The 23,643-nt window shown below is 49.9% G+C and overlaps 1 protein-coding gene across 1 annotated transcript in view; it reads right to left on the reverse strand.

Moving 5' to 3' along the window:
* Positions 1 to 23,434, reverse strand: part of MYO7B (myosin VIIB) — a 91,871-nt gene extending 68,437 nt beyond the window's left edge. Inside the window, exons 1-2 of the mRNA XM_014732366.3 lie at positions 23,292 to 23,434; positions 13,071 to 13,111 (exon numbers count right to left, since the gene is read on the reverse strand). Coding sequence (XP_014587852.2) covers positions 13,071 to 13,088 — 18 coding nt within the window. The 5' untranslated portion in view covers positions 13,089 to 13,111; positions 23,292 to 23,434. The remainder of the gene's footprint in view (positions 1 to 13,070; positions 13,112 to 23,291) is intronic.
* Positions 23,435 to 23,643: the final 209 nt, after the last annotated feature.

The following is a 23,643-nucleotide window of genomic DNA, read 5'->3' on the forward strand; positions in this document are numbered from 1 at the left end:
ATTCCCATAAGCTTTCTGAAAAAAAAATCTAGGGGACAAACTTCAGTCAAGCATACAAAGGATGAAAACAGATCCACATCAAAACACACCGTCATGGAGTTGCAAAATACTCGGAACAAAGAGAAGATCATAAAAGCTCTCAGAGAGAAAAAACAAGTCTTATACAAAGGCCCAAGAATTAGAATGGTATCAGATTTTTCAACAGTAATGCTAGAAACCAGAAAACAATATGGAGTAAATGTCTTCACAATTCTCAAGAAAAATTATATCCAGTATGGAGTCCTATGTATAGCTGACATTCAAATGCAGATAAGCATGTTTTTAGACGTGCAGGTTGTTAAAATGTTTACCTCCTATGTACTCTTTCTCAGGAAGCTATTACAGGATGTGGTAGATCAAAAAAGGGAATAAACCAAGAGAAAGAAAGACTTCAGGTCCAGGAAAAGAGATTCAGTGCAAAGGAGAGGTGAAAGGAATGTTTAGTGTGGCTGTGAAGGAGAGCCCAAGACAACAGGTGTGCTTCAGAAGTAGAAGATACCCGTCTAGATAGCTCAGGTCAGCAACTCTGGGAGAGAGTTCTTCCTGAGGATGAAATGCATTGAACTCCCTATGAATCAGAACATTTTGAAAGGAGATTGACGTATCTGGGAGAAAGCTGGGGGTTAAGGTCGTGATAAATACTTAGAAAACCAAGCAGATGGGGAAAGCACAATCAGAAAGTCTAGCAGAGATCTCGTCAAGATGGCGGCATGGGTGGACTCTGGACTCACCTTTGCCCATGAGTACAACCAGGTTACAATTACTTTTGGAAAAATTACCCTGGATAGAAAACTGAAAACTGGATAAAAAGAACCCCCACAACAAGGGACAGTCCTGACTGAGATGGAAGAGGCAGAAATTCCTTCTGGAGAGAAAAAAGCTACCTTTGTGAGCAGTGGATCTTCACAGCCGGCCAGGCAGGAGCTACCCTAAGGTATGCAGCCCTCCCTGGAGAAGTGAGGACCTGAGTGGATGCCCGTTACTGCTGTAAGCATCCTTCATACTCAGCACAACTGAGACGAGTGTCCTATCTGGCTAGGCTGGCTATTAACTGCAGTGAGGATACCCCCAGAAAAGCTATCAGACGAAAGCTGGAAAAACCCGCGTCTTAAAGGGCCCATGCACAAATTCACCCATCGCACACAGCAACCTAAAATAACCAGAAAGAAAGCTGCACAGTTCTTTGGTGAAAAGAGACTCACCTGGTGGGCTCTGGGGGCAACTTGGTGAGAGGAGGGACCTCTCTGGAGACTGAGACATTGGTGGAGGCCATTGTTGTGACCTAGTCCAGGCATGCTGACACAGATGCTGGCAGACACCATTGGAGTTCTTCCCCTGGCATGTCAGCCCAGGCATCTGCCACAACCACTAGAGTGCAGATTTAATCCAGCTCAGCCAGGGCAGACAGCCTGCCTAGGGACCCGCCCCACCCAACAGCAAGCCCTCAGGCTTCTTGTTGGCCTGTATAGTGCATAGTGCCTTGATCCTCTACAGGCAGACGATTGTCTGCCTCTGTGGGGCAGGGCCTGTGTGAGGAGCAGGTGAACTGTGGGGGCTGTTGGTGGAGAGGTGTGGGCCTCTGCAGTGGGGCGACTGGATATACTCCAGGGGATTGGGAAGTCTGCATGGGCTGGGACTGTGTTGACGGTGTGTGTAGACCTGTGGGGGGTGAGACTTATCAGCGGCAGAAGACTGAGCTTCTCAAACAGCCACAAAAGGTATCAGTCTCACCCACCAAAGCCTGAAACAATTGGGTGCTCCCATGCCTGAGGCCAGCCCCACTCAGCTACAATCCTAAAAGAGCTGATGATAGCCTTACAGGCCTGAAGCCTACAACAAGTGTAAGCTCCTGCGCCTAGCAACCAGCCACACTGGGTACCTACCCAATTAAGAGGAAAACTGCAACAGAAGTGTGCTATTAGACCATGTAGCCAATGGTGCTGGGGCTCCCCAAACCCGAATTACAAACAGCCAGCCAGGGAGGGAAAGACTAGACTCCCTGGGTACCTTTAGTAAGAGCAACCCTGCCACAGAAGAAGAACACAAGTAGTCCACATAGGGGTCACTCCTGGATCATTTGGACTGGTGATGAGAGGGAAGCATACTGCTGGGCCTCAAAAGGCATCTCTTACATAAGGCCACTTCTCCAAGATCAGGAGCCATAGCTGACAGACCTAATACTTAGATATAAGGACAGAGAAAGAGGCATAATGAGGAGATAAATGAATACCTTCCAAACAAGGGAACAGGACAAAACCCCAGAAAAAGAACTAAATGAAACAAAAATAAGCAATCTACCTGACAAAGAGTTCAAACAAAAACTCATAAGGATGCTCACTGATAGTGGGAGAAAACTGGATGAACACAGTGACAGCATCAACAAAGAATTGGAAAATATAAAAAAGAACCAATCAGAAGTGAAGAATACAATACTGGAAATGAAAAATTCACTAGAGGGACTCAATAGCAGAGTAGATGATACAGAAGAACAGATTAGTGAGCTGGACAAAAGATTAGAGGAAATCACCCAAGCTGAACAGATAAAAGAAAAAAGAATTAAAAAGAATGAGAGCAGCCTAAGGGACCTCTGGGACAATATCAAGCACACTGACATTCTTATTATGGGTGTCCCAAAAGGAGAAGAGAGAGACAAAGGGGCGTAAAATTTATTTGAAGAAATAATAGCTGAAAACTTTCCTAACCTAAGGAAGGAAACAGACATCTATGTACAGGAAGCACAGAGAGCACCAAACAAGATAAACCCAAAGAGGCCCACACCAAGACACAATATAATTAAAATGTTAAAAATGAAAGATAATGAGAGAATCCTAAAAGCAGCAAGAGAAAGGCACCAAATGACATACAAAGGAAAGCCCGTAAGGCTATTGGTGGATTTCTCAGCTGAGACCCTACAGGCGAGAAGAGAATGGCATGACATAGTTAAAGTGCTGAAAGGTAAAAACCTACAGCCAAGAACACTTTATCCAGCAAGGTTATCATTCAAAATGGAAGGAGAGATAAAGAGCTTCCCAGCCAAACAAAAATTAAAGGAATTTATCACTAAGAAACTAGTTCTACAAGAAATGCTGAAGGGACTTATTTAAGTGGGAAAGAGAAGACCACAAATAGGGATAAGAAAATTATCAAAACAAACAAAAAAACACAAAAACAAGGCAATAAAATCACTGGTAAAGGCAAAAGTATAATAAAGGTAGCATATCAACCACCTATGAAGATAACATGAAGGTTAAAAGATAAAAGTACTAAAATTACCTATTTCAATGATAAGAGGGTAATGGATAGGCACACACAAAACAATAGACTAGATGTGATTTCAAAAACATAAAATGTGGGAGGAGGGGAGTAAAAGAGTAGAGCTTTTAGAAAGAAGTCAAGCTAAAGAGACTACCAACTCAATATAGACTGTTATATACGTAGAATATTATATAGGAACCTCATGGTAATCAGAAACCAGAAACCTATAATAAATAGACAAATAAGTAAGAGGAAAGAAATCAAACATATTACTAAAGAAAGCCACCAAACCACAAGGGAAGAGAGCAAGAGAGGAAGAAGAGAACAGAGATGAACTACTAAACACTCAGGAAAAAAGTAACAAAATGGCATTAGAACATATTTATCAATAGCGACTTTAAATGTCAATGGACTAAATGCTCCAATCAAAAGGCATAGGGTGGCTGATTGGATTAAAAAACAAGACCCATGTATATGCCGCATACAAGAGACACACTTCAGACCTACAGACACTCACAAACTGAGTGTGAAAGGATGGAAAAAGATACTCCATGCAAATGGCAAAGAAAAGGAAGCTGGGGTAGCAATTCTTCTATCAGACAAAATAGACTTTAAAACAAAAACTGTAACAAGAGACAAAGACGGGCACTACATAATGATAAAGGGAGCAATCCAACAAGAAAATATAACGCTTGTAAATATCTACACACCCAACATAGGAGCACCTAAATATATAAAGCAATTGTTAACAGACATAAAAGTAGAAATAGACAGTGACACATTAATAGTAGGGGACTTTAACACTCCACTTACACCAATGGATAGATTATCCAAAAAGAAGATCAATAAGGAAAGATTGGTCTTAAATGACACGTTGGATCAGACGGACTTAGTGGATATATATAAAACGTTCCACCCAAAACCCACAGAATACACATTCTTTTCAAGTGCACACGGAACATTCTCCAGGATTGATCACATATTAGGCCACAAAGCAAGTCTCAATAAATTTAAGAAGATCGAAATAATATCAAGCATCTTTTCTGACCACAAAGGTATGAAACTAGAAATCAACTATAGGAAGAAAATCAGAAAAGCCACCAAAATGTGGAGATTAAGCAAAATGCTACCGAACAACAATTGAGTCAATGAAGAAATCAAAGGAGAAATCAAAAATTACCTGGAGATAAATGAAAATGGAAATACAACATGCCAAAATCTATGGGATACAACAAAAGCGGTTCTTAGAGGGGAGTTTATAGCAATTCAGGCCTACCTCCAGAAACAAGAAAAATCCCAAACAAACAATCTAACAGCGCACTTAAAGGAACTGGAAAAGAAGAACAAACAAAGCCCCAAATCAGTAGAAGGAAGGAAATAACAAAAATCAGCGCAGAAATAAATGAAATAGAGACTAAAAAAATAATAGAAAAAATTAATGAAACCAAGAGCTGATTCTTTGAAAAGATAAACAAAATTGACAAACCTTTAGGTAGACTCACCAAGAAAAAAGACAGAAGGCCCAAATAAACAAAATCAGAAATGAAAGAGGAGAAATTACAGTGGACACCTCAGAAATACAAAAGATTATAAGAGAATACTATGAAAAGGTATACGCCAACAAATTGGATAATCTAGAAGAAATGGATAAATTCTTAGAAACATACAACCTTCCAAAACTGGACCAAGAAGAAGTAGAAAATTTGAATAGACTGATCACCAGTAAGGAGATCAAAACAGTGATCAAAAACCTTCCACAAAATAAAAGTCCAGGACCAGACAGCTTCCCTGGTGAATTCTACCAAACATTCAAAGAAGACTTAACCTATCCTTCTGAAACTCTTCCAAAAAATTGAAGAGGAGGGGAGTCTTCCTAACTCCCTCTACAACGCCAACATTATCCTGATACCAAAACCAGACAAGGACAACACAAAAAAAGAAAATTACAGGCCAACATCACTTTTGAACATTGATGCAAAAACCCTCAACAAAATACTAGCAAATTGAATATAATAAAATATTAAAAAGATCATACACCATCATCAAGCAGGATTCATTCAAGGGATGCAGGGATGGTTCAACATCTGCAAATCAATCAACATGATATACCACATTAACAAAATGAAAAATAAACATCACATGATCATCTCAATAGATGCAGAGAAAGCATTTGACAAGATACAGCATCCACTTATGATAAAAACTCTAAATAAAAATGGGGATAGAAGGAAAACACTTCAAGATAATAAAGGCCATATATGACAAACCCACAGCAAATATCATTCTCAGTGGAGAAAAACTGAAAGCTATCCCTCTAAGAACAGGAACCAGACAAGGATGCCCACTGTCACCACTCTTATTTAACATAGTGTTGGAAGTCCTAGCCAGAGCAATCAGGCAAGGAACAGAAAGAAAAGGAATCCAAATTGGAAAGGAAGAAGTGAAACTGTCACTATTTGCAGATGACATGATTTTATATATAGAAAACCCTAAAGAATACACTCAAAAACTTTTAGAAATAATAAATGAATACAGTCAAGTTGCAGGATACAAAATCAACATGCAAAAATCCGTTGTGTTTCTATACACTAACAACGAAGTGGCAGAAAGAGAAATTAAGAATACAACCCCATTTACAAGTGCAACAAAAAGAATAAAACACCTAGGAATAAACTTAACCAAAGAGGTGAAAGCTCTGTACCCTGAAAACTATAAAACATTGTTGAAAGAAATCGAAGAAGACACAAAGAAATGGAAAGATATTCCATGCTCTTGGATTGGAAGAATTAACATCGTTAAAATGTCCATACTTCCTAAGGCAATCTATAGATTCAACGCAATCTCTATCAAAGTTCCAACAACATTTTTCACAGAAATAGAACAAAGAATCCTAAAATTTATATGGAACAACAAAAGACCTCGAATAACCAAAGGAATCCTGAGAAAAAAGAAGAAAGCTGGAGGTATCACATTACCTGATTTCAAATTATACTACAAAGCTGTACTAACCAAAACAGCATGGTACTGGCATAAAACAGACACACAGATCAATGGAACAGAACGAGAGCCCAGAAATAAACCCACACATTTATGGACAGCTAATATTCGACAAGGGAGCCAAGAGCAGACAATGGAGAAAGGAGAGTCTCTTCAATAAATGGTGTTGGGAAAACTGGACAGCCACATGCAAAAGAATGAAAGTAGACCATTCCCTTACACCACGCACAAAAATCAACTCAAAATGGATTAAAGACTTGAATGTAAGATCTGAAACCATGAAACTTCTAGAAGAAAACATAGGCAGTACGCTTTCTGACATTCGTCTTAGCAGCATATTTTAAAGTACCATGTCCGACCGGGCAAGGGAAACAAAAGACAAAATGAACAAATGGGACTACATCAAACTAAAAAGCTTCTGCACAGCAAAGGAAACCATCAACAAAATGAAAAGACAACCTACCAATTGGGAGAAGATATTTGCAAACTATATATCAGATAAGGGGTTAATATCCAAAATATACAAATATATGTCTCAACAACAACAAAAAAACCCAATTGAAAAATGGGCAAAAGATCTGAAAAGAGATTTTCCAAAGAAGATATATGGATGGCCAACAGGCACATGAAAAGATGTTTAACATCATTAGTTATCAGGGAAATGCAAATCAAAACTGCAGTGATATATCACCTCACTCCGGTCAGAATGGCTATAATCAACAAGACAGGAAACAACAAGTGTTGGAGAGGACGTGGAGAGAAGGGAACCCTGGTACACTGCTGGTGGGAGTGCAAACAGGTGCAGCCACTGTGGAAAACAGTATGGAGACTCCTCAAAAAATTAATAATAGATCTGCTATATGATCCAGCTATTCCACTGCTGGGAATTTATCCAAAGAACTTGAAAATGCAAAGGCACAAAGATGCTTGCATCCCTATGTTCATTGCAGCATTTTATACACAATAGCCAAGACTTGGAAGCAACCTAGATGCCCATCAAGGGACGAATGGATAAAGAAGATGTGGTATATATACACTATACACACACACACACACACACACACACACAAAATGGACTACTACTCAGCCGTACAAATGATGAAATCCGGCCATTCGTGACAACATGGATGAACCTTGAGTGTATTATGCTAAGTGAAATAAGTCAGAGGGAGAAAGTCAGATACCACATGATCTCACTCGTAAGTAGAAGATAAAAACAACAACAAACAATCACATAGCAACAGAGATTGGACTGGTGGTTACCGGAGGGGGAGGGAGGAAGGAGAAAGAGGTGATTAGGCTCACCTGTGTGGTGACGGATTGTAATTAGTCTTTGGGTGGTGAACACGATGTAATTTACACAGAATTCTAAATATATTACAACGTACACCTGAAAGTTATATAATGTTATAATTCAATGTTACTGCAATAAAAAAAAAAGAAGTCTAGCAAAGGAAAGTACCAGTGCTCAGAACACCCTGCATGGCTCCACTGAGAGTAGCATTTCCACAGAGAAAATAAGTAAACTCATAAGTACGTACAGCTAATCAAAGCTAGGATTTCACCCTTTCGGGAGGACAGAGGGACGGACGGTATACACGTGAGTGCTGTGGGTGGGGCTGTGGGCAAGGAGCTAAGGCCTTCCTTACATGATGGGAAGTCAGTAATAGAGGACGGTCGAAACCCAAAACTCAAGTAGCAATGGAAGCGTGTTCTTAGAGACAGAGAGAGAAATGTCAGAGAATCAACTAGAAGGGTTGACAGTGGTCACCTCGGGGCCAGAGGAAGTCAGGGACTGGTTCTTTAAACTGTGTGCCTGTACAACTTTGTAAAAACAAGAGCTAAGTTAAAAAGACCACCAAGGAGCAGTTGCTACAGGATAAGACGAGCAGCACACTGCTCTGAGATCTGATTAAATCACGCCGGAAGCCCTCAGAGACCCGGAGAAGCTTTCTTCCAACGAGGAAGAAACTCCAGTGTGAATAATTGCAGTGCACAGCTGACACAGCTGGCAAGTCACCAGAGCGAGAAGATCAAAAGTCAAAGACAGGGGCCATCCAGGCAGAGCGCTTGAGTCCTTCAGCCGCCTGAGGTTTCACCGGTTTGGATCCTGGGCTCGGACATGGCGCTGCTCCTCAGGCCATGCTGAGGCGGCGTCCCACATGCCACAACTAGAAGGACCCACAACTAAGAATGTACAACTATGTGCTGGGGGGATTTGGGGAGAAAAAGTAGGGGGAAAAAAAAAAGATTGGCAACAGTTGTTAGCTCAGGTGCCAATCTTTAAAAAAAAAAAGTCCAAGACAGATGAAGGGCATCTTACGGCAGAATTGATAGTAACCAGAGATGAAAGAGACTGTTTCCAGTCCAGACTGAGTGAGGAGGTATCAGCCAGACGTGAGCTGGAAGAATAAATAGAAGAGTTGGAACGTGACTTTTGTTCACTGACCAAAGACCTACTAGGAAATAAACGAGGAGCCAAGCAGCAGAAATATAGAGCTCCTTCATGAACTCTATCAGCAGAAAAAGAATACTGTGCAGAAGCAGCTGAATTAGGAAAACGGTGACCGAGAAGAGAAAAAGCAGAAGCTGTCAGCTGCAAAGAAAGTAAAAGTCTATAGTGAGATTCAAGAAATCGAGGATGAGTTAGAGAAAGCAGAGGTCTCCGCTGCCTTCATTGTTCCCCATAAGAAGAAGTGCGGGACAGCTGGCTGCTGCCCACGGTGCAGAAAGAACTCCCGCCCCAGCCTGAGACAGAAATTACTCCAAGGAAGCCCAAAGACACGAAGCTGTGGACAATCCACTTCTGGGAGGCCTGACCCCAGTGTCCTCGCACTGACGTCTGCTGAGACGGGCAGGATCTGTTGGCCTCTTGCGGAACGGGCACTGGGCCCCCACCACACACCACCCGCTGTGTCTCTCTTCCCCCCATAGTGGAGGAGATAGACTGGAGATGGCTCTGTGCCCGCAGGGGAGTCATGGAGGCGTCTTCAGCAGCAGGCCTCTGGGCTAGCCTGGCACGGGTTGGTCAGTAGCCCCACAGAAGCCTGTCCCTTCCGCAGGAACAGATGGCATGGTGACCGCTGGGGCCGAGGGCCCTGTTTTTCCCAGGAATGCCCCCACATTCCAGTGCCTGGTCTTTGGATCCCCTCCCCACCTGATAAGGCACAGACTGATGGAGGATAAGGAATGAGAGATTTGCCATCAAGCTCAGCAAATGTTCATGGCTTCATGAGTTGGGGACTGTGCTAAGTTAACAGAGAGGCCCTTTGAATTTGAAAATATTTCCACCCAGTCTCCCCATTGAAGGGTTTCCAGTCCCCCTGCACACAGGTATGCAAACAGTCACCGTTCTCATTTGGAAGGAAAATGGTATTTCATTAAAGTGACTAAAAGCCACGCTCTACCCAGGGACTTGGGATGGCTCAGAAAGTGTGGCAGCTCCACACTCTGGGTTTCTTCACTTGCCCATTGGGTGGGAGGTGGAGGGGCTGGTGCTCAGGGCGAGAGAAACGTCCGTGTGCATGTTCATCCTTAAGTCAGCTACTGTGTGTGCGTGTGCACGTGATGGGGTCCCTGAAGCTGAAACCAGGGAAAACCTAATGGTTGAAAAAATGCATGGGCAGTGCAGAATGTATTCACCTTCCGCAAAAGTCTTCAGTTTTTGTCTAAGTCTCCCCAGTTCTCAGTTCACGTGGTTCTTGGGGACACCATGCCCCTCACCTCAGGGGTGGGGCAAGTATCCAGGCCCAATGCACTCATCCTGCCCCTTCAGCTGCTATAAAAGGACGCTGTCCACAGTGCTCCATTTGTAAATCCTTAGCACGGACTAGGCCAGCGCTGTCCAATAGAAATACAGTGTGAACCACGCATGTGATTTATAATGTTCCAGTGGCCACATTTAAACGCAAAGAGAAATGGGTGAAATTAATGTTATGAATGTTGTTATTTAATCCAATACATTAAAAATATTATCATTTTAACCAATAGTCAATATAAAAATTATTAATGAGATATTGTACATCCTTCTTTTGTACTGAGTCCTCTGTCTCTGTGTGGAGCAGGCACATTCCCGGCGCTCAGCACCGCCTGGGCTCAGGACCGCCGACCGCTGGGGCAGAGTAGAGTTAACACTGGCACTTTCCACCGCTCCCAGTGCTTTCCCAAATGCACCGACCGCGATCTGGCTCCCTGGGGCCCTCGCCTGTGCTATTCCTTCTGACTAGACCACACTCCACCTTGTACCCATTCAGAACGCCTAGCAGTCCTGAGCTGTTATCAAAGTTTGGGATTATATGTGGCGTTCAATGACCCTGTGTAACCCGCACAACAATAGCATCATTAGTCCCATTTTACCACAAAGATGTAAGTGGTAGTGTTGGGGTTTGAACCAAGGTTGGTCTGGCTCCAAGAGGCGGTCGTGAGAGGACAGGAAGTCTTGGAGGAGGCTGCAGGAAAACTGGAGGAGTTGGTGTCGGCTGACCGGGGCATCAGGTGGGGGGTTCGCTAGTGATCTTTGCACCTGAGAAGCGGCGGCGCTGCCTCCCCTGCTCATAGTGAGGGTCATCCAGGTCCGAAAGGGCATTGCCTGTGACGTCCTAAGGAGTCTCAGACAGCCCCACGTTCATCTGACAGGCAGTAAAACCGAGGTCCGGAGAATGGAACTGTCCCACAGCAGGAAAATGGCAGAGCATCCCCGAGCAGTGGGCCAGCCTCTGCTCTGAGAAAGCAGTGCTCAGCTGCTGCCGGAGAAGCGCCCGCCTCCCCCGCAGCCCGGGGTGTGCGAGTCCAACTTCTCTGACTCAAAGCCCACTTCAATTGCGCTGGAAGAGTTCACGAGCCTTGGGGGGGCCATTGCTAGTTGCTTTTTTAACAAATTAAGACTCTTTTCATGATTTAGTTATTTAACATGGTTGAATTTTCTTAATAGAGATCAGAGTAAAAATTGAAGCCTGTTATGGACTGAATTGTGTCCCCCGCCCAAATTCATATGTTGAAACCCTAATGCCCGATGTCACTGTGTTTGGAGATAGGGCCTTTAAGGAGGTAACTAAGGCTAAACGAGGTCAAAGAAGTGGGGCCTTAACCTGGTAGGACTAAGTGTCTCTGGAAGAAGAGGAAGAGATGTCAGAACTCTCTCTCTGTGTGTGCACAGAAGGAAGGCCGCGTGAGGATGCAGCGAGAGGGCCCCGTCTGCAAGCCAGGAAGAGATTCCTCACCAGACACCCACCCTGACGGCACCTTGATCTTGGACTTCCAGCCTCCAGAACTGTGAGAAAATAAATGTTCGTTGTGTAATCCGCTCAGTGTGTGGTCTGTCGTTGGGGCGGCCCAAGTGTACTAATAGGAAGCCCTTTGAAGTCAGACAGACCTGGGTCCTAATCCCTACTCTATATTCCACGAGCTATATGGCTTTGGGCAAGTCACTTAACCTCTCTGAGCTTCGGTTTCCTCATCTGTTGAAAGGGACAACTTCCCAGGGCTGTTGTGAAGATGCCAGGTAATATGGGTTAAGAGCCTGAATAGTGCCCAGCACAGAGTAGGCACAGAAAATCATGCACCAGTAATAAGGTCAGATGGTTCTGCCCTTTATTCAACCGTGGCTTGGGCCCTCTGAAGGGTTCATTGATGAATAAAATGGTCACCCTCCTCGCATGGAACTTGCAGTGTTAGATGATAGAGCAGCTCACAATTGCGATTGAGGGTAACATGCCCCCAAGAGGTATCTTTCTAAACTCTGCTTGAAGTTCCTCACGGTCCCAGTGGGACTCCTGGAGCTAACGCATCCCATGGGATATTCCTTTGTGAAACAAGCCTGGTTTTGCCTTAAAACCTCCTCACGCCCCAACGTGGTGTCAAGTTCTAATGTTTGTGATTTAGTTACCAAAGGCCCTTGCAACCTCAATGCTTAGACCACGGGTGTTCTCTCTCGAGCCTTATCTCTCCTGTAATTGAGAAAACCAACCGTAGCCGCCCATTCTGTGAGTCAAATACTTCGAGGGTTCGGTGGCAGGAGCCCTGAGGCGCGCCCCTGGAGATGCTGCCCCCTCAGCCGTGTGGATCCAGGGGCCAGAAGGAGGCGACAGCCACCCTACAGCTTTGCATTCAGGAGGAGAACATTTGGAGTCTTTTCTTATCAAAGAGGACTTTGCCGCACTATCTGGCTTTGCTGGGTTTTGGTCGGAATTCTGGAGGGCAAGAAGGGACACCCAGGCTGGTGTGGGGGCTTCCCTGCCCCAGTCCCAGAGCTTCTGTGTCAGGCACGCACCACCTGGGTTGCCTGGAGCCCCACCCCCACCCCAGGGCAGGGCGGCGTCCCAGCGTCTGTTGACTCAACTGTCAATGCAACGCTCTTCTCCTGCCTTCCCATGGAGCCATCTTTGGCCACTGGGCCACAGCAGGCCCCGAACAGACGCTCTTTGGGCTGAGGGAAGACGGTGCCAAGCCCCAGTTTGAGACCGGCCCAGTGTTTGACTCCGCCCTCTCTGGAGCAGCTCCCACAACTGCCAGAATGTGACAAACAAGCCCTTGGTCAAGACGTTTAAAGCCCTGAATAGAAGAGAGGGATTGCCGTTTGTGTGTGGCCACCCTGCCAAGGCCCAGAGGTTGCCAAGCTCGTTTTCTCTAGATAATGTAATCTGTCTTGTTCCTCAACCCCCTTGTCCCTGGTGCTTTCCTCGTGGGGTCTCACTGCCTCTCTCCTTTCCTTGGGAGTGATTTGACGCCGCCTTCGGTAACCCCCACAAATAACCCCTGGGTGGAACGGATGCAGTTCTCACCAGCCTGAAGGTCGACATCCTGAGGCGCAGCTCCTCACCACCTGTGTGCAGACAGAAAGCAGAGCGTCAGTCCTCGTGGCCCTGCCCTGGAGCCCCTGGAGGGCAGGCGTGTGTGTGTTCGCCAGCATGTCCCCTGTGCCTGGCTTGGGGCCCGGCTCAAAAAACGACTCTCCAACAAACGGGCGAATAAGTCACAGTCCCGTCCAAGCAGAAGAAGACGCTGCCTCAGTTTCTTCCGTAGTCCCCTCTTTATTGACGTCTATTTTGCACTCAGCACTGGGTTCGACACAGGAAGTGGGGTGGTTCCGAACGTGCTTAAGACATGGTCCCTGCCATCCAGAAGCGTGGACTTTACCTGGTCAGACGTCTGTGAAAACTAGCCATCACCACAGAGCTTGGGGAGTGCTGAGAGGAGCAGCCAGGCGGCTATAGACACATGATGCACGGTATCTAGATCTCCCGGCATCCCAGAGCACAGGGGCTCCCCCACCTCACACGAGGGCTTGACAAAGGACAGGTAGCCCAGCTCATCAGCCGCACAGCTGGGAGCCCACCCCGAGCTGCCTCCTTTCCAGGGGCTATGGGAGCACTCAGACAGGCCTGATTGCTCCCGGCAGGTGGAGAAGGGAGACCAGGGGCCAATCTAAAGGAGGAGCCCTGCCCGCTGCTTCCCTGACCCTGAGCCCCAGGGCCTTGCCCTTCATGGGGATGAGCAGCATGAGATGGTAGCAGCTCTGCTTTGCTCGTCACTGTGTTCCCTGCGTCTAGCGCAGACCTGCCCCCACGAGGGACCCAGGAAATATCTGTTCAGTGAAACAGTGAATGAAGCCCTTGGAGAGGATGTGCTTTGATGGCTTTGACAGATGAGGAAGAATTCACACACAGGGGAAAGAAGGGAGAGATGCTGCCACCTTGGCGAAGGCAGACGGTGAAGTCAAAGGTGCACACGGTCAGCATGTTTGGGCCGTGCAGACTGAGCGGGGAGGGGAGAGAAGATGAGGGGTGTGGCGGCAGGTGAACACGACAAAGAAGCTTTTACCACTCTGTTCTGTTGGACTAAGCATTGTCTTCCCCCACTTGTTATTTAGCGCACGGGCATTTGTACGTTTAAGGACGATCTAAACCTCCCAGCACTTCTGAGAGCCTACAATGCAAAAAGGCAGTAATCAGATTGTAGATTCCGTTTCAAAGTCCAAGGTTACATTTTTCTCCCTGATGCCAAAGGAGCATGGTACCTCCTCTCCTGGTCCTGTCCCCGCTCTCCTGGGGATAGACAGGAAGAAAGAGCCTGCGCTGGGATGTTTTGGGGTGGACAGCGTCTGAGAATGTAGGAAGGGTGTCCTCAGGGACCCTGCAGTTCACTCTCCCTACTGATGCTCAGTGCCCTGGGCTTCCCACCCTGCACTGACCCTGCAGGAGTGTGTGTCCACAGGGGCCAGAGAGGCAGCAGGCACCGTGGGAAAGTGTGGTTCTGCCACCCACCAGGTGCATGAGCTGGAGCAGGTCCTGCGAGTGACGTAGCACGCTCCTGCCTGAAATGGAAATGGCTCGGGTTTTGCAGGTCCTCTGCGAGGTCAGAGACACAAAGGGAGCACTGGTGAAATGTTTGTTTGTGTCCCCAGCCCTTCCCCAGGAAGCACTCCTGAGATCCCTGAAGGATTATCATGCCCAGACACGAGGCTGCTGACACGGCTGGGCCAGATTCCTGCTCCTCCCCGCGGGGGAAGCGGGCCCAGGGGACTTCCACCAGCCCTACCCCTGCAGGCATGGTGAGCCAGCCGGGCCAGGCTCAGGAACCTGTTTTGGTGGGAACCTCGACACACCAACAATTAACAGTTGCCGTTGGGCGAGGCCTTCCCGTGTAGCAGCATGGCTCCGAGAGGACACGCTGCTGTCCCTGGTTTCCAGGTGGGCTCCAGAGCCTGGAACATGCCGGGACTGTGCCACGGCTATTCTGCTGGTGAGTGAAGAAGGGGGTTCTTCTGCCCAACTCCGCAATCCAAGCTCTTTGCCCTACTTCCTCTGCTTTGGGAAAGTCTGAGAGTCTATCTGAAAGTGTAAAGAAGCCCTTAATTGAATCCTGGCTCCCAGGCACCTCTTTCTTTCTTTCTTTCTTTTTTTTTTTTTGAGGAAGCTTAGCCCTGAGCTAACATCTGCTGCCAATCCTCCTCTTTTTGCTGAGGAAGACTGGCCCTGAGCTAACATCTGTGCCCATCTTCCTCTACTTTATATGTGGGATGCCTACCACAGCATGGCTTGCCAAGAGGTGCCATGTCTGCACCTGGGATCCGAACCAGTGAACCCTGGGCCGCCGAAGCGAACGTGTGAACTTAACCACTGTGCCACCGAGGTGGCCCTGCAGGCTGGTCTGTCTCCCATCACCCAGGGAGGCAGTGGGTGGGAAAGACTCGAGGGTCACCACCCTGCCTCTGGCTCCCCACTCTTGCTATGGCTCCTCGCTTCTCTACTCCAGGTAGAAATTCGAGGCCCACCCATGGTCTCTGGCTCTGTCACCTTCTGTCCCCTCACCCATGGCCTCCATGTGCCTCATGCCATCCCGCTCCTGACACCTGGGTGTGCCTCACACATCCTGCCGTACCCTGAGGAATGACCTGCCACATGTCCTGGACTCCCGCTCCTCTGACCCCCAGACTCTGGTGACCTCCACTCCTTTGAGAATGGTCCTGATCTTCTCAGTTCCCAGAACGGCTACACCTCAGAAGCCATGTCCTCCAACTGCCTTTCCCCAGCCACACGCAGCCCAGCAGCATGCCCTCCGAGCAACTGTGCTCTCATGTCGGCATGACCCCTGTTTCTCCCCAATCTGCCAGCCTGCCTTCCAGCTTCATTCTATCCCAACCAGCCTGGAAATTGCCTTAAATTTTTTTTTGCTGGGAAAGCTTCACCCTGAGCTAACATTTGTTGCCAATCCTCCTTTTTCTTTTTCCTCCCCAAAGCCCCAGTACATAGTTGTACATTTTAGTTGTAAGTCCTTCCAGTTCTTCTGTGTGAGCCACCACCACAGCACAACTACTGACAGATGAGTGGTGTGGTTCCACAGCTGGGAACCAAACCCCGGCCACCAAAGCAGAGTGTGCCACACTTTAACTGCTAGGCCATCAGGGCTGGCTCAAAACTGCCTTAAATCTTTTTTGGAACAAAGTGGTTTTATAAATACTCATAGACAGAATATAAAATTAAAGTATAATAAGCAGTACACAATGTGGACCCCTCTGGTCCACCCCTCTCCCGTGAACACTGTTGTCTCCTGCTCTCACCTTGCAAAGTCCCAGCCCTGAGCTGGGCATGCCGGGGATGGGTCGTACCTCGAAGACAGGGCCCAGAGCAGTTTCATGGCCTGCATCCCCCCACCCCCGGACTTTAGAAATGTCCGGAGACCCTTCGGTGGGCCCTGATCAGCTCTTTCTGCGAAAAACCCCATATTTCAAAGCTCCCCCCCACCGCTGCTCACTCTGCAGAACACCTTGATCTGCGTCACTGAGAGAAGAGAGAACCCATCCTCAGCCTCCAGCTCTGCCGCTCCTGCATCCCCCTGTCCCTGGGAGCACTTAAGGGACTGCCCAGAGGACGGGACCCCCCCAACGGCCGCGCACCAACCCTTCAGCCCTGTCTCTGGCCTCCTCTATCAGGGCTTTTGCTCTGCCAGTTACTGTGGTAGTTAAAATGTGTCCATAAATTCTTTGACACTCCTCCCTTTAAAATATGGGGACTCTTTCTCCTCACCTGGAGAGCGGATTCAGTGATTCGCTCCTAACAACACAACAAGGTGGAGAAATGGAGGGTATCTTCTGAGACTAGTTCACAAAAGGCTTGGGGCCTCCTCCGTGTCCTCTCTAAGTTCGCTTGGCCTAGGACCTTGCTGCTGGGCCATGAGGACGCTCAAGCAGACCTGAGGAGGGGCCCTTGCGGTACGGAGCAGAGGCCTCCTGTCCACAGCCAGTGATCTTGGATGCAGAGCTTCCACTTCCGGCCGAGGCTTCACATTCCACAGCTCAGGTCAACAGCCTGACTGCAACCTTGTTACAGGTTGAATTGCGTCCCCACATTCACATGTCGGAGTCCTAACCCCCAGTACCTCAGAGAAGGACTGTACTTGAAGATCTGGCCTTCAGAGAGGGGATGAAGTTAAATCAAGGCTTTAGGGTGGGCTGTTGTCCAAGATGAGCGAGGCCCTCCGGAAGAAGAGGAAGAGATGCCAGAGGTGTGCATGCAGAGTGGGATGACCATGTGAGGACAAAGCAGCAAGGGGACGGCTGTCTGCAAGTCCAGGAGGGAAGCCTCGCAGAAAACCAACTCTGCCAGGGCCTTGGTCTCGGACTTCCAGCTCCAGAACTGTGAGAACACAGATTCCTGTTGTCTAAGCCATCTGGCCTGTGGCATTTTGTTCCAGCAACCCTAGAAATCACACAGAAACCTCGCGGGGCGCCTGGCCCAGAACTGCCCAGCTAAGCCACACTTGGATTTCCGACCCTCAGAAGTCAAGTGACGTGATAAATATTTGTCATTTTAAGCTGCAAAATTTTGGAGTACTTTGTTATGCAGCAATAGATAACTAATACGATTACCCCTCCCTCTCACCTCTTTATCCATTCTTGCTCTTCTGTCCTTCCCTCTCTGCACAGGGATAAACTCAGGTCCTGTCTCTCCCAGAATGAACTTTCTTGGCCTCCTGACCCCCCAGCTACTGCCCTCATCTGGCTGTTGTTCCACAGCCCAGCTGCTTGAAGGAGGCGCCCCGCCACGCGGCCTCCACCCTCTCACTCTCACGCCCTCCCAGCCCTGGCTCACAGGCACATGCCCTCAAACGCTGCACTCACCGCCCCAGGCCAACATGGCGGAGTCCATCTAGGGCTCTCTCAGCCACACCCCCTTTCCTGGACGCACTCCCTGCTTCTGCAAGGCTGCTCCCCGTCTTCCTTTTTGCCTCTGGAGGCCCCTCCATTTCCTGCCAGGGCCCTTGCCCTCACCATGACCTTCTGGGGTCTGAGGGAGATGCTGATTGTTTGGTCTGCCTGACATGCCTTCCCCTGTGTCCTTTTGGGGGCGTTCTCCTCCCTTTGTCCAAACTGTGTTTCTGACTGTGAATCATGGGACCCCAGAGCGGGCATGTGACCCAAGCGAGGTTGCCCCTGAGGGGAAGCCCTGGGCATTTGCAAGTTCCTGCCTCTTGGAGGTGAGATGCTTTCTTGTTAGCTCAGGCCCTCTTGTCCTGCTCTGAGGCAGGTCAGAGTGGCTGAGCCCATGGGGGTCAGCATCCTCCCCTGGCCCCAGGGCCTAGCTAACCTCAGGAAGCAGAATGGGGGTGACCATCACCTGAGGGGATAAGGGTGAGCTGCTGGTTCCCAAAGCCCTCCTCAGAGCTGCTGGAAGTCTACAGACACACCATTGACACGCATTTCTGGGGCATCGCTGAGCTGGAGGATTGAGGGAGTGGGTAAGACAATGCTGAAAGGCGAGTGGGGAGGTGGAGCTGGGGAGAAAATCAGAGTGTTGCTGGGGCCTGGAGGGGGCCAGAGTGGGCAGGGGGCTGTGTGTCAGATGGTGTGTGGGGCACAGATGAGGTGACTGGAGTCCAAGAAGCAAAACCCACACTGAGACTCTGGTCTATGCGACGCCAGCCCAGAAAGAGCCCTCCCCTGGAGGGCTGACAAAGCTTTGCCCCAGAAAGGGGTGTGAGCATTCTTTAGGCAGAAAGGGCGTCAGGGGCTGGGGGAGACACTGAGAGGCTTGGAAGGTATCCTATGCCACCAGCTAACTGCCTACTCCCCACTCCCCCAGAGCCCAGGGTCCCTGAGGTGTAATGCACCGCTCCGAGGAGAACAAAGTCTGCACCAGCTGGTGTAGGCAGGAAGGACCGCCACTCGGGGGAGGTCAGCATAGTCCAGTAGGCCATAGGGATCCGGCTGGACCTCGCCAGTCCAGTCGGTCGGGACAGACAAACACTGGCAGTTTCCTACGGTTCGATCTAATACATGTGTTGATGTATGTGTATGTATTAAAAGCAAACTATATTTTATAGTATTATGACATTTTTGATTAGAAATACAGGCGATATATATATAAAGATGGAGATACATCTTCTTTAGAGATAATTATATTAAACCATTAACAGTGGTTTTTTCTGGAGAGCGGGATTGGAGGTGGTGTAGACGGAGGGAGTGGGGGGAATTTTCCTTCACATTCTGCTCCTTTCTGTCATGTTTGGCTTGTCCATAGCCGTAGATTGCTTTCATGATCTATGTTCCTACCCACGGGAGTGTCCGGGTGCCTGAAATCCTGCCCTGTGCCACAGCGATGACCATCCGCCAAGACCAGCCATCAGCTTCAGTGACGGGGAGGAACACAGGGGCTGCCGGCAGCAGCAGCCCCGTGAGGCGGGGGCTCTCAGTGGTGCGGAGCTTGGCAGCGCACAGCAGGGAAAGGGGCCATATTCTGAGCCCCTCCACGTGCACTGCTGTGGCCCGGGACGGCTCAGCCCCTCTCTGCAGCCCAGAGCCCGGAGGGCCTGCAGAAGGACACATCCTCTATTGAAAGGGAGTCCCACCCCACACAGGAGTGCCTGGCCTTCGGGGTGATGTCCACAGGTGCCATTCCCGTGAGTACCATGTGACTGGCAACCTGAGAGGTATATGTCCCTGAGAGGTGCCCCTGGCCCAGAGACACGATGCTTCTGGGTCCTCACTGGGCCTCCCTTCTCTTCTGCCCAGGTAAGCCCAGGGTGAGGACATGGAGCTGTAGTCCTCCGTCCCATCCTGCCCTAGGGGGCACAGGGCCTAGCCGCCCCCACTGCCAAAAACCTCGCAGTGTATGACAATGTGGAGCTGAGAGACCCTGCTCCCTCAGAGCCGGGCTCCTCACCCCTCCTGGGGAGTCGGTGGTGGCAGGGTGGCCCTGGTGAACAAGCTCTGCCAGGAGAATCTCTCCTCCCAGCAGGGTCTCCTCCCCTTCCAGCTGTGGGGAATTCAGCAAGGCCGCTGGTCCCACAAGCAGCCAGTAGACCGAGTTTATCTCTCCCCCTCACAGCGGACACGCACACGTGCATTCAGTGCCCTCGCGGCTCCCTGTGGGTCCAGGCGAAGGGCCTGCCTTTCCAGCCTCATCTCCCGTCCACTCTTTCAGACCTGACTTGTGTCTCCTTGCAGCCTCCCTGGTGCTGTCCTCACCCGTCCTAGCTACTGCCTGCCCCTCTCTGGTCCCAGAAGACCCTGGGCAGCACTCAGGACGGGCACTCACTGCCTTGCATTGAAACTTGTGACTCACACCTGCGCAGAGAACAGCTTTCCTGAGCTTCGCTGTAGCAGGCGCTGCCAGCCCGCCCGGGGAGAGCTTGGCAGAGATGCCCTCCTTCATTGTAGAGACAGCCCTTGAGAAGCCCTCTGGAATTCACTGGTTTTGCCAAGGGCATTTCCTCACTTGGTTTCCCCTTCCCGACAACCCGTCTGCAAAGATGGGCTTCCTCCTGAGACCGGCTTGTGCTTAACTCGAAGACATTATTAATCTTGTTTTCGCGTTGTCCACCAGGTAGCTCAGAATAGATGTGGTGGCTCTGTGTCGCCAGCACCCGGGAACTATGGGTCCTAGCCTTTCTCCAGCTGCACTCGTCTACCTTAACTTTCGCTTCATCTTCATTTCTCATTTACTTTATTTTTGATTCTGTTGTACTATAGGTATCTGCAACTGCCTCAAATACTCTCTTTTGCTTACTTTTTGAATAAGGCAGGCAACGGATGACAGAGAGATTGTCGTATCCACGTGCATTTCGGTCTCTTCCGCTGCCTATGGTTCCCTTTTGCTCCCTCAGCACTCTGTGCCCTGCGCCCAGGACAGAGCAGGGGCTCAGGCCTCAGACCGTACTCAGGTGCGTGCCAAGGATTTCCCAATAGTAGTTGGTTAATTTAATCTGCACAACAACACTGCAAAGTAAGTGATGTGGTTCCATTTGACAGAAGAAGAAACTGAGGAGTCAGCTCCCACACTTGGTAGGTGGCCAAGTCGGGATTTGAACCCATGCTTGTTTGGCTCCAAAGTGCTTGTTTAGTCTACTTCACCCCTCCTTAGTCTGACGCGCTGCCTTCTCCAGGGCTGCACTGTCCAATATGGTAGCTACTAGCCACATGCGGCTATTTAAATTTAAGCTAATTTCAGTTAACATTTAAATTCAGCTCCTCAGTCACACTAGCCGCACCTCGAGTGCTCAGTAGCCGCATGTAGCACGGGGCTACTGTGAAGGACGATGCGGAAGAGACATTCCTATCAGCGTGGACAGAGCGTCTCCTGCAGCCCCTGCGCCTGCACGCGCTTCCTGCCGGGCACCAACAGAGCCGAGCGGACTGGAACTTCCTTTCCTCTGCACCTTTGTGACTCTGTTTCCTTAGCCTGGGACATCCCTGACCTCCACCATCATCGTCCTCTCCTCCGAAGCCCGCTGGGTTCCTTCACCTACTTCTGTCCCCGCCCCGGGCTCGCCCCCAGGATCTCTGCCTCTGACTTCTTGATGCCCATGAGGTCTGGGCCCCGGTCGGGTCACTTTTCTTTTGCAGTCTCGCCCCGCCAGCCAGCAGTGAAGGAGCGTGAAGCCCGCTGGTTGGTTAATTGAGGAGGTAGACCAGAGAGTCTGAGATGACGCTGGCTTGGAAGACTTGACTGTCTCCCAGCTCTCCTTCTAGTAACTACTCCATTCCTTCACTTGACACACATTTGCCAAGTGCCCATTCTCTGCCACACCCTGGGAGGGTGCAGGCAACAGAGAAATCCTCAGCCTGTGCCTTCAAGGCGCTCATATCCAGTGGCCTTGGGCAAAGCATTTACCCTCAATGTGCTCTTGTGAAAAATCATACTATAATTCCTGCTCTTCCTCCATGAATGGCTTGTCACAGGGCCTGAGGGAGAATGTGGGAGCAAGAGCCTTCAAAAGGCGTGAAAAGCATGAAGTTATGCCCCTTCCGTATCTGGTAAGTGTTTGTTCCTATGGCATCACCTCTCCTCAGAGCTGCAGACCTGCCACCCCCAGCCGGTGCTGAAGTGAGCACACAGCTGGACCCAAGACAGACACACACGGATAGGCCTCCGGGAGGAGGCCTTGAGGGCCAGACAGCAGGGCACCCCCGGGGCCAGGGAGAGGGGGAGCACCCTCCAGGAAGCGCTGTTGAGCTGGGTGGTTCTTATCAAAGTTTCCTTGGCTAGGGGCGCGGGGAAGGCGTGTTCGAGGCCCAGGGAGCCATAAGCAGAGTTTTGGTTCTCTTCAGACTAAAATCCTGAAGGGAGTTCAGGGTTTTATGGGTTAGAATAAAATTCAAGTCAAGAGTTAGAGTGGAGTCCGAGGGACCAGCCTGGTCGTGGGGAGCAAACACACCTGCTTTAGGGGATTTAGGATGGGGCCCCACACCTGCCAGCTGCCAGACCCCCCAATGTCTGCGTCTCGAATTTCCTCCTCTGTGAAGTGGGCATGGATGCCCACCAATCCGACAGCTGAGGGAGGCAGCCCCTGGGAGCCCACAGTGGAGCCCCTCCCCTCAGTCACGCCTCCCCCAACGACCCAATGCCCCCACGCAGAGGAGGCTGTGAGGCCAGGCAGGCAGGGTCCTGCCTCACCCTGGCGGCCCAGGCCTTTCAGAGGGGACTAACACAACTGTCCGAGAAGGTGTGTGGGTGAGTCAGACGGGCCCGGGCTCTGAGTTGAGGCCCGGCTCTGCTTCTCCCTGAGGGCACCTTGACTTCCGGGGGCTCCAGTCTCCTTGCCTGTAGGAAGGAGGCCGTGACACCAGTGTGCTGTGAGGACGCAGTGAGATGGCACATATGGCACAGCTGACGTGTGCCAGGTGCCCAGTTATCGGCACCAGGCTAACCTTCACTCCCGAGTCCAAGGTGAAGCCTCATGCTAGGGGGCTCCGTCCCCTCCGTCAGGGAGTCTGCCTTCCTGCAGCGGAGGCCAGGAGAGCTTCTGCTCCTCCTCCTCAGCCCCCAGGCCGGCCCTGCAGCTTGACGGGCAGGCGAATCTCTGGGCTGGGGTTTCCGATGCCCGGGCTCCTGGAGGGGCTCTCCAGCACAGTGCGTCACAGGCCTTCCCTGTTTCCAGGCGAGCCCTGCAGAGCTTCCCCAGGTCTGTGCCTCCCGGCCCGCCTCCTGCCAGCGACCCCCTCCCGTCCTCACAGCCTGCCCAGCGCCCCTGGCAGACACAGAAGGCCCCCGGTGCGCCCTCACCTTGTCAGGACGGGGGGTCTCGCCGACTCTCTTTGCCTCCACCGTCAGCACTCTGAAGGAGCAGGGAAAGGAGGCAGTGCCAGGGCTCCGGGCTGTGGGAGAGTGAGGGAGAGGAGCAGGAGGCGGAAGGGCCAAGAGGAAATGGCCGAGAGCTCTGGGCCACGTAATTTATTGTGGGACTTTGTCCTTGGGCTCCAAGCACATCCACTCCCACACGGCTCCTGCAGCCCCAGCAAGCGGAGGCTCACAGCTGGCTGATCTTTAACCCTGGCTCCTCGGCAAAGTCCCCACAGGCCATCAGCGTCTGCGTGCCACACACCTGTTGCTGGCCACCAGCCAAATCCCGTGGTGA

The sequence above is a fragment of the Equus caballus genome, chromosome 18 (genome assembly GCF_041296265.1).
Source record: "Equus caballus isolate H_3958 breed thoroughbred chromosome 18, TB-T2T, whole genome shotgun sequence".
NCBI classification, from domain to species: Eukaryota; Metazoa; Chordata; class Mammalia; order Perissodactyla; family Equidae; genus Equus; species Equus caballus.